This window comes from Egretta garzetta, unplaced genomic scaffold, assembly GCF_000687185.1.
Source record: "Egretta garzetta isolate BGI_Z169 unplaced genomic scaffold, ASM68718v1 scaffold94, whole genome shotgun sequence".
Taxonomy (NCBI): Eukaryota; Metazoa; Chordata; class Aves; order Pelecaniformes; family Ardeidae; genus Egretta; species Egretta garzetta.
In genome coordinates, this window is record NW_009259683.1 from 4,068,868 (window position 1) to 4,080,469 (window position 11,602).

General features: G+C 38.5%; 1 protein-coding gene across 2 annotated transcripts in view; it reads left to right on the top strand.

The window, feature by feature from the left end:
• Positions 1–7,165, top strand: part of ANKRD28 (ankyrin repeat domain 28) — a 79,233-nt gene extending 72,068 nt beyond the window's left edge. For both annotated transcript variants that reach the window (XM_009638644.2, XM_035894053.1), the window contains 2 exons: positions 736–827; positions 6,623–7,165. In XM_009638644.2, the coding sequence (XP_009636939.1) occupies positions 736–827; positions 6,623–6,909 (379 nt within the window). In that variant the 3' untranslated portion in view covers positions 6,910–7,165. The remainder of the gene's footprint in view (positions 1–735; positions 828–6,622) is intronic.
• Positions 7,166–11,602: the final 4,437 nt, after the last annotated feature.

An 11,602-nucleotide genomic window follows, 5' to 3' on the forward strand; every position in this document is an offset into this window, starting at 1 on the left:
TATCCTGCTGAGTGGTGGTAGGGTTTTATTTAAGCCAGTGGGAATCAATTTTGAAAAACTTGCTTTTGAAAAAGATATCATTAGAATATTTGAGGTGAAGCTAGACTTTCCTTGATAGATCAAGTCACCACAAAACAGGGTTATGGTTAATAGTTTGAGGTTTTGAAAAGTAATCTGGTTTTCCTGCTTCATGCATTATACTGTAAAATAATTTTTTTCATTTCTAGTCACAGTGGAATATAGTGGTTTCTAAAAGACAGACTGATGAAATGCTTCTGCATCCTTCATAAGCATTTACATGCAATAAAATGACTACCATTCTGCTGTTACTATTCTAATGGTTATTGCCAGTGGCATGGAGTAACTCTCAGATGTGGTGATACCTGTTAAAATATTGAGTGAAGGATTTATCAACAGTGAGGTACCAGATGTTTCTAAATTTTTAAAGTGATAAAGTCATAAGCAGGCAGGTCTCTTCTAGAAGCTACTTTCTCACTGTGTGGTGCCATAAAAAGAAAGAAAGTAAGTGCACAATTGTTATTGTACAGTTTCTTTGCAATAAGAAAAGAGATTTCCTGATTTTCCCATCTTAGTTATTATATCTACAATATTTATATAATGTGTAAGTAACATGCCAGTATAAATACTTCAGGAACCATTTAACTAGATGCAAGCTACCTGTCTTACCGTATGTCTTGTTCTAAGGTTTATATACCAGTTTGCTTGTCTTCACAGGCCTCTGCATGTTGCTGCTCGGAATGGACTAACAGTTGTAGTTCAAGAGCTTTTAGGGAAGGGAGCAAGTGTACTTGCTGTAGATGAAAATGGTAAGAATAAATTTAACTTTTTTTCCCCATAAGGAACCGTGGTTTTAAATTCAGCTTACTGAAAAGCAGTAACCCTTTGGGAATTTCATAGGAGCATTGCACTAGGTCTCCCCATAGAAAAAAATGTGTTATTTTGGCAATGGATCATTTTAGCAAAGCAGCGGAAGTGTAAGGGGAGTGAAAACTTTCAAAACGATGTGGGTCACGGCATGGAAATACTTGGTTTGCATTTGTAGTTTTATAATGCATACACTAGCTCTGACGTACTGGAGACAGTCAAAAAAAATGTAATGCTCAAATTAAAATACAACTTTCAGCTGTTCAGAAGCTGGATTGAATCGCCATCCATGTTGTCACGGTAAGTATGTTGGTGTTAGTGTTTAAAAGCAAGTATGAATTACAGATCTCAGTCACTGGTCTCAAGCTTCTGGCTCTTTAAAGTTTTTGGCACATAGAAGTAAGAAATAGTAACTGCTTTATCACAGGGAATAAATCCTACACCTTGTAAGAACAAAAGAAAATCAAATCTACTGCATATTTTCATGTAAGACATCTCTGGTCCTCCAGAGTTGTGCTTTTAAAAGCGTAAGAGCTCCTGCTGTTATGCCATGCCCCAATGTATCTTAAAGCAAAGCAGTAGCTGGGGTTTGGGGTGGGAGGGGTTGGGTTTTTTGGTTTGGATTCCGCCCCCCCCCCGCCGAAGGGATGTGCCTAATTAACAGTTCTAATTATATTTCCAGTTTGGAAAGTTTTTCCTCTCTTAACGTTTACTATGACTTTCTCTGTGTTTCTCAAATTACACTGCTTAAAGGGTGCCTAAAATAGGGTACAGTGGTAACTGCTAAATGAAACTCCCTAGAATGAAAAGATGGGAAAACATACCTTTTTGATTTTTGTTTCTCATCACAAGTATGCTAACTGGAGATGGTGTTTGTATTTTTGTGGGCTTTTCATGTGCAGCCAGCCAGTCCCTTGTCAGGGTGGATCTTTGACAAAACAGAGAAGAGAGTTGTTGGTATAGAAGTCGCAGTTCTCTGGCAGCCTGGGGATCTAATTGCAACATGTTCAACTTCTTTTTAATTCTGCTCATATTTTAAACTTTAAAGTAACTCTGAGGGCTACCTAATCTAGTTCTTCACTGTGGTTCTTAACTTTTCTTTCTAATAGCTATTGCCTTGCTTATAAAATCTTAAACAGCCTTGCGAATATTCATAATGAATTCTTTTTCTGTTGGATGAATGTGCCAGCTTAAAGTACAGTATGTGCAAAGTGATGAATACTTTGATTTGTAAGAAAGCAAGGGAAATTTTTCTGGGATTTATCAATCTATTTCACCTGTCACTATTTTTTTCTTCATTCTTAGTATGTCAGCAGGCTTGCTAATCTTGTTGCAAAAGTTTACTTGATCTCCATAGTGTACCTTTCTGTATTAACTGGAAAAGCTGGCAGTAGTGATAGCCAGGTTCTGCTTTAGGTCTACTTGTCTTAGAATTTAGCATCTACTGCTAGACTATAAGTGTTTCTAAAGAAAAAATAATTACATTTATTTAATTCTAATAAAGAAAAAAAACAGGAGAAACTTTGATTATTTTTTTTATTATTATTTTATTTTTGTTATTAGGAAGGCTTTAAAAGAGTATGATTTATGCATTTTGGGGGGTGGAAGCTATCTGTCTAGCAAAGCAGGCTGAAGAAATAGGCACACGAATATTTTGCATCACAACACTGACATTCTCTTACTTTAGCATAGCTCAGATAATTTCAGTGATCTGCTATGTAAGCTTGGCATTTCAGATAGAAATAGATGAAATTGGAGGTAAAGTTTTAGGTAGTGTTTTACATGAAGAAGTGTCTTGATGTATGGAACGTGTAATCAGCAGAACCTCAGCTGGTATGGAGTGCTGATCATCCCCTTTCTGTCTCTGAAGTTGTCGCTTTCTATAAAGGCTGCATTGACCTTTTTTACAAGCACTCTCTATTTGTATCTGTAGATGTATAAAACTACTTAGTAGTCCTCTGCTGCTATATCTGGGCTACAGAAAATTATTGAAAAACATAAGCTTTGGAAAAAACCTAACATCACTCCAATTCTCTGCATTTCAGTTTATAAATAATTTATAAGCTATTTAAAACTTTAGATTTGAAGTCATACTGCTTTTGTTATAGACCATCTCTTAATCTGGTGAGATCACTTTTGGAGGTTTTTAAGAACAAATGTATTTGGAAAAAATGTAATCTTCTTGGTTCTCAAAAGATTAAATGCAACTGAAACAGCAAATTTACTGTCAGGTATACTTCCCAAAAGTAGCCATGTTGAGGGTTCATTCTCAGTTCTGTAACAGTTCTCACTCTCCCATGTTTCCATACCTGTCTTGATGAAATTTTGCCATCACCCGCATCTACAAAATTTCTGTTGAATTTTACATTATTTATGCAAGTTTACCTGTCTTAAAAGAAATTACTAGCTTTTTCTTTCATTTGACACCAGCTGAAGTTTTATGTTTGGTCACTCAACCAACTTCTCACGGTTTTGTTTTTTTTTTTTGGGTTTCCCCCCTACTATTTAACTACCTAGACTAGCTAAATTCCATCATGTAGGGTCTGTCTTGTCTTTGTTGTATTAATGTGCACCAAAGTAGTGAGAGGAGGAGGCATCCTCTAACTCCGGAGACTGACATAGCATGGAGGTTTCACTTATTTTCTATATTCATCGTTGCAGTGATCATTGGATGCCTTTCAAACTTTTAAAAAAATAAAAGGGGGGGCAGGCGATAGTTTTGGTTTGGTTTGGGGTTTTTTTGTGTGTCTAGTTCTTTTCCAAGCCTTTCTTTATTCGTATTCTAGTTTATATTGGAGACCTCCAGTTTTCTGGAAGGAATTTTTGTTGTAAATGCTTCCAAGAGGATTCATGCCTCAGATGACTCCCTACCCTTTCTCAAGTGTAAGGCTTCATTCAGTTTACCTTGAGAACTGTCTTTGCACTGACCGCATTAGTAACTCTCTGGTTTTCCTGTAGGTACCTTCATAGAAACTTTCAAGCCCCAGGGGAGGGAGCAGCTCAGCGTTTGGGTGGGGGAAGCCCTGGTCTTAAGTCCGTGTCCACCACTTAAGTTCTGTTTTCCGCTGTGCAAGGAAGCTGCTTCACCTCACTCTGCTTCGCCTTCATTCTGCCCAGTCTATAAATGAAGACGGTGATAAAGCTTGCGCAAATACAATACAGATTATGGGGAACATCATGTGAGAACTGCATATACGAGTATTTCAGTGGAGTTGGTACCTTTACCAACATCTTATTAAGAGAACATTTAAAGTATTTATACCTATTGTTGCCCTAACATATCAATGATGAATTTGCAGTTGTTTTAAGGGACATAGAAGTAGAACTTGTTTGTATAATTTTTAAATAATATAGGTGAAAATAAAGTGGTGGAGGACACAGATGTCGGTCTTTCATGGTCAAGCAGTTACTTCATTTTGCTATGTCTAAGGCAAGAATAAAACTTGTGATGTTTCATTCCTAGTTATGAAAGCCAGAAGCTTACGGTTTACAATCAAATATTAGCATAAGTACTGTCTTTAGAGAACTTTTAAATGAAGCAAGTAATCTGTTCAATCTTTCTGTTGGCCTTGGTTTTTATGATGAACTGGGATGCTCAAAGGTAGCTTGGTGACTGCTCATTCTTCTACTTGAGCTTTTATCAAATCATGTTAATGAAAGAAACAGCGTTGAGTATGACCAGCTTGCAGAAACTTACTTTGTGTGTCATCTTGCCTTCATACAATCTCCAGCAACTGCAGATACTAAACTGTGCGCGTTTGACTACCAATGCTGAGCCTTCTGTTCTGCCTGATGTGCCTGAAATGCAGGCTTCGTCCGAGCATAGCAAGCTCTGGCCCTTGCTTCCGAATCCTCTCAAAACGCCTCTCTTCTGCAGACTGTCACTGTTAACTCTGAGCTGTTTCAGTCCTGTGGCACCTTACTAACAATGAAAACATCTGCCGCACTGCACTTCTGTACGGCCCTATCGCAGGGTCAGCTGGTGCCTTTTGTGCTGGAATTACCTGTGTGTTTCCTTGGATTGGATGCTGCTTTGGGCAGGGACTGTTGTCTGACTCTGTACCAATCATCAAGCACAAGGTCTGTCCTGAGCAAATAATAGTTAACTGCAGGATTGTCTGTCCCCTGCTTGCTGTTTGCTTAATTTTCAGCTACAACTATTTTCCATAATGTGCCTAATTGTTTAAAACTTCCCTCCAATTGTACAACACGGTAACTACTTCTGAGCTCTATCCTATCACTTGACCTGGACATACTTCTGCAATAAAGGTGATTCCTTACGAGTTGAAACATTTGCTGGTAGAACGGGCGTTGCCGCATTTCCCATGCCTTCCATAAGCTCTGGATAGAAGTCCATCACACAGTTTGCTTTATACAAGGATTTCTTTTATTATTTAAAATTACTTGTGTGCTTTTTACCTGGATGTCATACGCCTTTAAGTTGTGGACTGGGGGTAGTGCAGGATTTCAGACTCCCAAATGAACCTGAACATGAGTCTTCCTGTTCAGCTCCCTGTGGCCGTATCTGTTGCACGTGGGGAGAGATACTGCAGGGGTGCTACAGGGTGACCTCCCCACCTGCTTCTGCGTGGAGCCAGGCAGAGGGAACTTACTTCGGTCCTGGCAGCAGAATTAGCTGTTGCCTGTGGTTGTACTTGTGTGACCGCCATGCTTCTAGAGCTGCTGTCATCACCACTGGTTACACCAGTTGCCTCGGTGCTGGGCGTATAACCTGAGACCTCTGCCAAAGTTTATGCTCAGGTGCCTTGCTGAATGATTAGGCCTAAAGCCTGAGGCAGGAGCAGTGTCCAGATCTCCACTGAGGAGAACTTGAAGCATTTTTCTTGGTACGTAATGAGCAGAAGCAAGTACTTCCCAGGGAAGGGGGAAGCTGCAAAAGGAGAAATGTTGGAGGACTATTAGAGCCACAGTTACCCAAAAGAGATTTCACAGCTACGTGACCTGACTGGAAATCGCTCCACAGCCCGAGACCTCCTGCATTTGGGGTTCTCACAGTAGTGTTGCCTGGCAGAAGGAGTTTGGCCGGACCAGTTGGGCAACCAAGAGGTGTAGTTTCTCTCTGCAAGTCCTAGCCTACTAATCCAACAGGCATTTCCTCAAACTTATGTGGATTTCTTACTTTATATCCCTCAAATAGAAGGTAGACATGGGCTGTATAGTTTATATTACTCTATATTGTAATAAAGAATAGGCTCCTTGAAATTGTATGCTCTGCCTTTTCAATTAACTGGACCCGATGCTTTAGCCAGCTTATTATTGAGACCAAACAGTCTTAGTAAAGTGACTGTCTGTGATGAACAGTTGTGTGGAAGCTCCTGGATGAAGAAATATTTAACACGTTGACCTGTACTTTCTGTAGTGCCTCTCTAGTGAAAGCCTTCACCCGTCACTGTTGGCTGCCATTAGTTGTCTCAGCCAGGTGACTTCCTCACCATTTTCAAATCCTGGCTTTTCTTGCTGGCCTAGGGTGTCCGACTGTGCTTAACAAAACAACTACATCTGTTCCAAAGCCCAGTAACTTCTGGGTTGTTTTTGTAACTGAAAGTTAAAAAATACTAATTGATAATGCATTAATTTTATGTTCTTTTTTTTTTTTAACAGTGCAGAACTAAGCAATATAAAATACTTTTGCAGCTGAAAGCTGATGTGATCTTGGAGAAATTTTTATGTTGTCTTTATTTTAAATGAATGTTTTGTTTTTTTCTTGACTTTCTAGGTTACACACCAGCTTTGGCCTGTGCGCCCAACAAGGATGTGGCTGATTGCCTGGCTCTCATTCTGGCCACCATGATGCCTGTTTCATCGAGCAGCACGTTACCTTCCCTTACGTTCAATGCCATTAATCATTACACCAACACCTCAAAAACTGTCACCTTCGATTCCTTGCCAATCATGAGGAGTGACCACAGCTCTTACTGTACTTTCAACAACATTGGCAGGGAAGATGGCTACCCGTATACAGAAGAAGATGAACTCAATGACTCGGATTCTGAGACCTATTAGAAGCTACGTTTTGTAGGTCTGAAGAGTGAACCCTCATGCTGGAAGGTCAGACTTGTGCTTTTGGAAAAAAGCTATCAGTGTTTGAATGCAAAAAGAGGACAGGCCCTTGAGAAGATGTTTTTTATTGTGGTTGCATATAACAAAAAAAAAAAAATCTGTGAGACTCTAGGAGGATTTTTAAGAGCATATTTTGCAGAAGAAGCATAAATTCTTGAATAAGTACTTGGAATCCATGGCAAAAAAAAAAAAAAAAAAAGAATGTCAAAACTGTTTTATTTAACTGTATTCTACCATTCTGTTTCTGGTGCCGGGAGTAGTTTCTGCAGACTGGGCACCCTACTTGATGTAAATGAACAACACAAAGGATGCTAGATTTAAATATTATCAATAAAACTAAAACCATTTTGAAGGCAATAAATGAGTTTGGTACAGTAGGCATTGTTTATGCTGCAAATTGCCAAAGGACCAAATAACTTAAAGATTTTTTTAATTAAATACCTTTTTGTGAAAACTGGAATAGGTTATTTGAGAATTTGTTTTAACCAAACCTTAATTACTTCTGGAAAAGAAGCTTAGATTTGGTTTTAAATGTTTTTGGTTTGTTTTTTTTTTTTTTTTTATCATCTGAAAGCCTTCCGACACTATTAAATGTACCATGAAAGAAAGCAGATGTACTTTTAAGTTTTGTTTTCTTTTTCTTTTAGGAGAAATGAAAATGAACTTGTCATACTTTTATAATACTAAAATTAAACCAGCTAACAAGGTGAAGTCAGGGTGAAAAATGTACAGTGTAATAAACAAGGGAAGGGGTGGGAGATGTGGGAGGGAAGCAGTAATTGTTGCACAGTTTTAGATTTTTTAACTTTTGGGTTTTGGATTGAGATTTTTTTTAATTTAAAAATACACGAGTAACTTGGAAATTATGAAACTGCATAAAAAATTGAAATGTCTTGATAACCCTGTTGTGACTGAGAGTTCTTTTCAATAATCTGTCCACTTCCTTACAGCATAAATTTGTATGTAAGATTAAAATTGTATATCCCTATCACTTTTTTTTTTAACCCTGGAGTTACAAGGGTGGGGGGGAGGTGAATTTAAAAGTATATTTCCCTATTAGGAAAAAAAAGTACAGTGTCTGGTCTGTGGGAAGAGCTGTGTATCTTTGTTGTGCTCCATTTAGAAAATAAACAGCAGAAACAGGTCCCTGTAATGTAGTTCAGACTTGCCCGAAGATTATTTTTTTTTGATTTATAACAGACTACTGTGGTTTTTTTAATTGCCTGAAGAATGAAAAACTGACATTAAGTAAGCTGAAGTTTCGTCTGTTAAATATGAATATTTACTTTATTTGGCTCTGCTTTAACTATAACTGTTACTTTTCAAGTGAATTTGTTTATGTACATGCAAGGAATCCTTGCATGTCCTGGTAAAGTACAAATAAATTACTACAAACTGATTCCAATTTCCTTTTTATCCTTTTTGTATTGTGAAACTGGAAATCTTTATGATATTATTGTAAATTATCAGCTGGTTTTCTGAACATCGTGTGGAAACACGGGACAATATTTTGATCTATTTGATAATTTTGTGGGTTTTTTGAAGAATTAATGAGCATGTACATAGAAATAGTGACTGCTTGAATACTGTATTTACCTGCACTCTTTCAGTACTTCAAGATTACTGTATATTTTACGGAGTATAATAAAACCCAAATGTGAGTTCTACTAATGAATAATTTATTTGTATCTACTAAGCATTAATGACAAAGTCCCTTTTGTTGAACTGTTAGAATTTATAAAATCTACTTCACAAAGGCTTTGCCAGCATTTTAATTCTAAAGTGAAGGTGAGCTATTTAAAGCCATTTTAGATGTTAAAATCACTTCATTATTCCTTTAGGCTTCCGCTGAAGTGTTACTTTCTTAACCATTTGTGCCCATAATCATCGTTTATATACGCGGTACATTGGTCTGTGAGCAGAATTAGATGACCTCAGGGAGATCGTGATTTCTGTGTTGTCTTCCCTCTGAATCTTCCAAAGCGTAGGGCTGTGTGGGAGCGATGTACATGCCTCAGCTGAGCGTGCAGGCGGCGCTGAAAAGATCCATATTGGCCCGTCTTGAGATTCACTGCATCTCTTTAAATGCAAAGGTTGAAGCAGCACAGGCCCATTTTTCCTCATACGCTTGTGGAAAATCTGAATCAGAATGCCAAGTAGCACGCCTGCTGTTTAAAAGGTAACAACTGCGTATTTCTGTTAATGAAACCGTCCCATCTTTGTTGCTGCAGAGGAACTGTGAGGAAATTATATGAATAGGCCTTTATTATCTGTGCTAACTTCTGTTGGGCGGCGGGGTGACCTGTTCCCTCAGAGCGTGCTGTCTGTAGCCACGGGGCACTTTGTAGGAGGGGACATTCCCACCTTCTTTGAAAAATGAGCAGGGCAGTAGCAGACTGAGAACTCGCTTGTGCCCACTGTGTTGCCTGGGTGATAGAGGAGAAAAAGCTCAGAAGACATTGATTTAAAAATTAAAGATTGGGGTGCAGAATATGGGCAAACGCAGAAAACAGTGCTGCTAACACCTTCGGTTCCATACATCCGTCAGAAATGGTGCCTCTCTTTCGTTACCACTCACCTCTGGAGGAAGAAAACTTTTTTGCTGCATTAAATTGCTTTATTTTTAACTTCAGTTTTGTGAACTTTTTAGGGCTAAAGATCTGTCATTTTCTTTATTATAAATTGTTAATTCCACTTAGGAATTACATGGTTTGTGTATCTCATCATTAGAATTTATTCAGTGAGCCTGTCGATTGCAATTTGCATGTATTTGGTTGTTCCTATTTAAAAACCAAAAATCGCCATTACTACCTGGCAACATGGGTAGGGCATTAATCGTGCTTTGTAAGTGATAATTGGGACTATTATTAGAATATGGTCTTATTCCAAAAATGGAACGTGATTTGTTTAAAGAATATGCTACTGTGGTCAGAGACCACTTTCTTAATGAGAGGTCAAGGAACAGAAGGTTCCTTGTTTCTGTAAAACAAATAATGCTGTCTGTGGCTGGTGGGGGTTTTTTATTTTAAAAAAAAAAAGAAAGTGTTCATACCTCAGTGGAGGCCTGTTCGTTTCCAGAAAATTATCTTGGAACTGCCATCTTTCTAAAAGAAATCCTCCCTTTTTTGTACAGATGAATAGGGCACAGTTATTGTTACAACCTTCATCCAAACAATCTCTTGGATTTTCACTGAGAGAGCGCAGTGAGCCTTGGCTGGACCACTGAAGCAGTGTATTAGAATAAAGGAAGCCTTTTTTTATCCTGGGGGGGCATCGAATGGACCTCAGGAATGAGAACAGCCAGCTCTGCTCAGCTTTCTGTGCACTCCTGACTTCTGGGATGTTTTATGGGTTTTTCAGTTCTCAGGATAAATGTTCTGCAGGAGACAAAGCCACATTAGTATTAACCTCCCAGGCTGAGCTGTTACTTCTAGAGCGTAGCGTGGTAGCATAAGTGCTCAATGCTGTTAAACTGAAGAACCAGTCTGTCTTCCCCCACCCCCAGTGACCCCACTGTAATCAACAACATTTTTCTTGTCATTTCTGATGAAATCTTGACACCTCTGTGTCTCCTGCTTTGTATTTCCTCCTATTACTCTTTATTGCTTCCCCATCCCTAGATGTCTCAATAATATAAAGATATTTGGAACAATCAAAGCTATAAATAGGCACTTTATAAACTTGCATCTTGGTTGTGGTGGGGTTTGGTTTTTTTTTTTTCTGGTCTTATATTTTCTGGTTTAAAATTCTGACTTGTCTACCAGATTTAAGAATTAATAAATATCTGATTAAAAAAAGTTAATATTTAAAAATCAATTACTTCAAAGTTTTGCTCCTTTTAGCATCTATGTCAAGGGCACTAAAGATCCCAAAGCTGTTGACTAAGCTGTAGACAAGATCACAAAAGAGGAGCATGAGATAATGTTTACAGATTCTGCAACCCAATAATTCTGGTTTTGAGAGGAATTGGCCTTCCTGTCTTGCCCAGAGATTATGTACATTTAAAGGCAGCAACTACTGTTGTAGTAATCCAGAATAACATACTCTTATTTATATTGTGGCTTACAGAAAAAAAAAAAAGTTAATTAAATCCAATTGATTTGAGAAAACACAACTGGTGTTCTGGTAGCTCAGCTTCTTCATTACAAAAAAAAAAAAAAATTATGGTGATGTTTCTGTTAATCATGGGTGATAATCTGGGTGAGAGGATAAGCCTATAGAAAAACTGTAAGCAGCAGTGAATACTGTACCAAAGACTGTTGTCTAGCATATACGTGTGAGAAGTGTTTTCATGTGCATAATCATAGAACATCAACAGTGCTAGATGCGTCCGGCGAACCCATGCTATTTAATTCCATGTTTGGAACCTTAATAAAACTGTTTGTATCCACTGAAGAGATGTTAGCTGATGGGCTGTGTTACCGCGTGTTACAAGTCTGCTGGTGTGAACGTCAGCCTTGCTGAAGTTCCTCGCGCCTCTGCAGTCGTAGAAGTACGTAGCTTCACCCACATGAACACCAGGCTGTTCGGGAGCAGCATTGCGTTCAGCGAGGCAATGCTGGGATTGCCGTTCCAACGCAGACTTCCAAAACCTGCCGACGGGTGGTGGCGAGTGTCGTAGGTTCCTGCCTGGTCA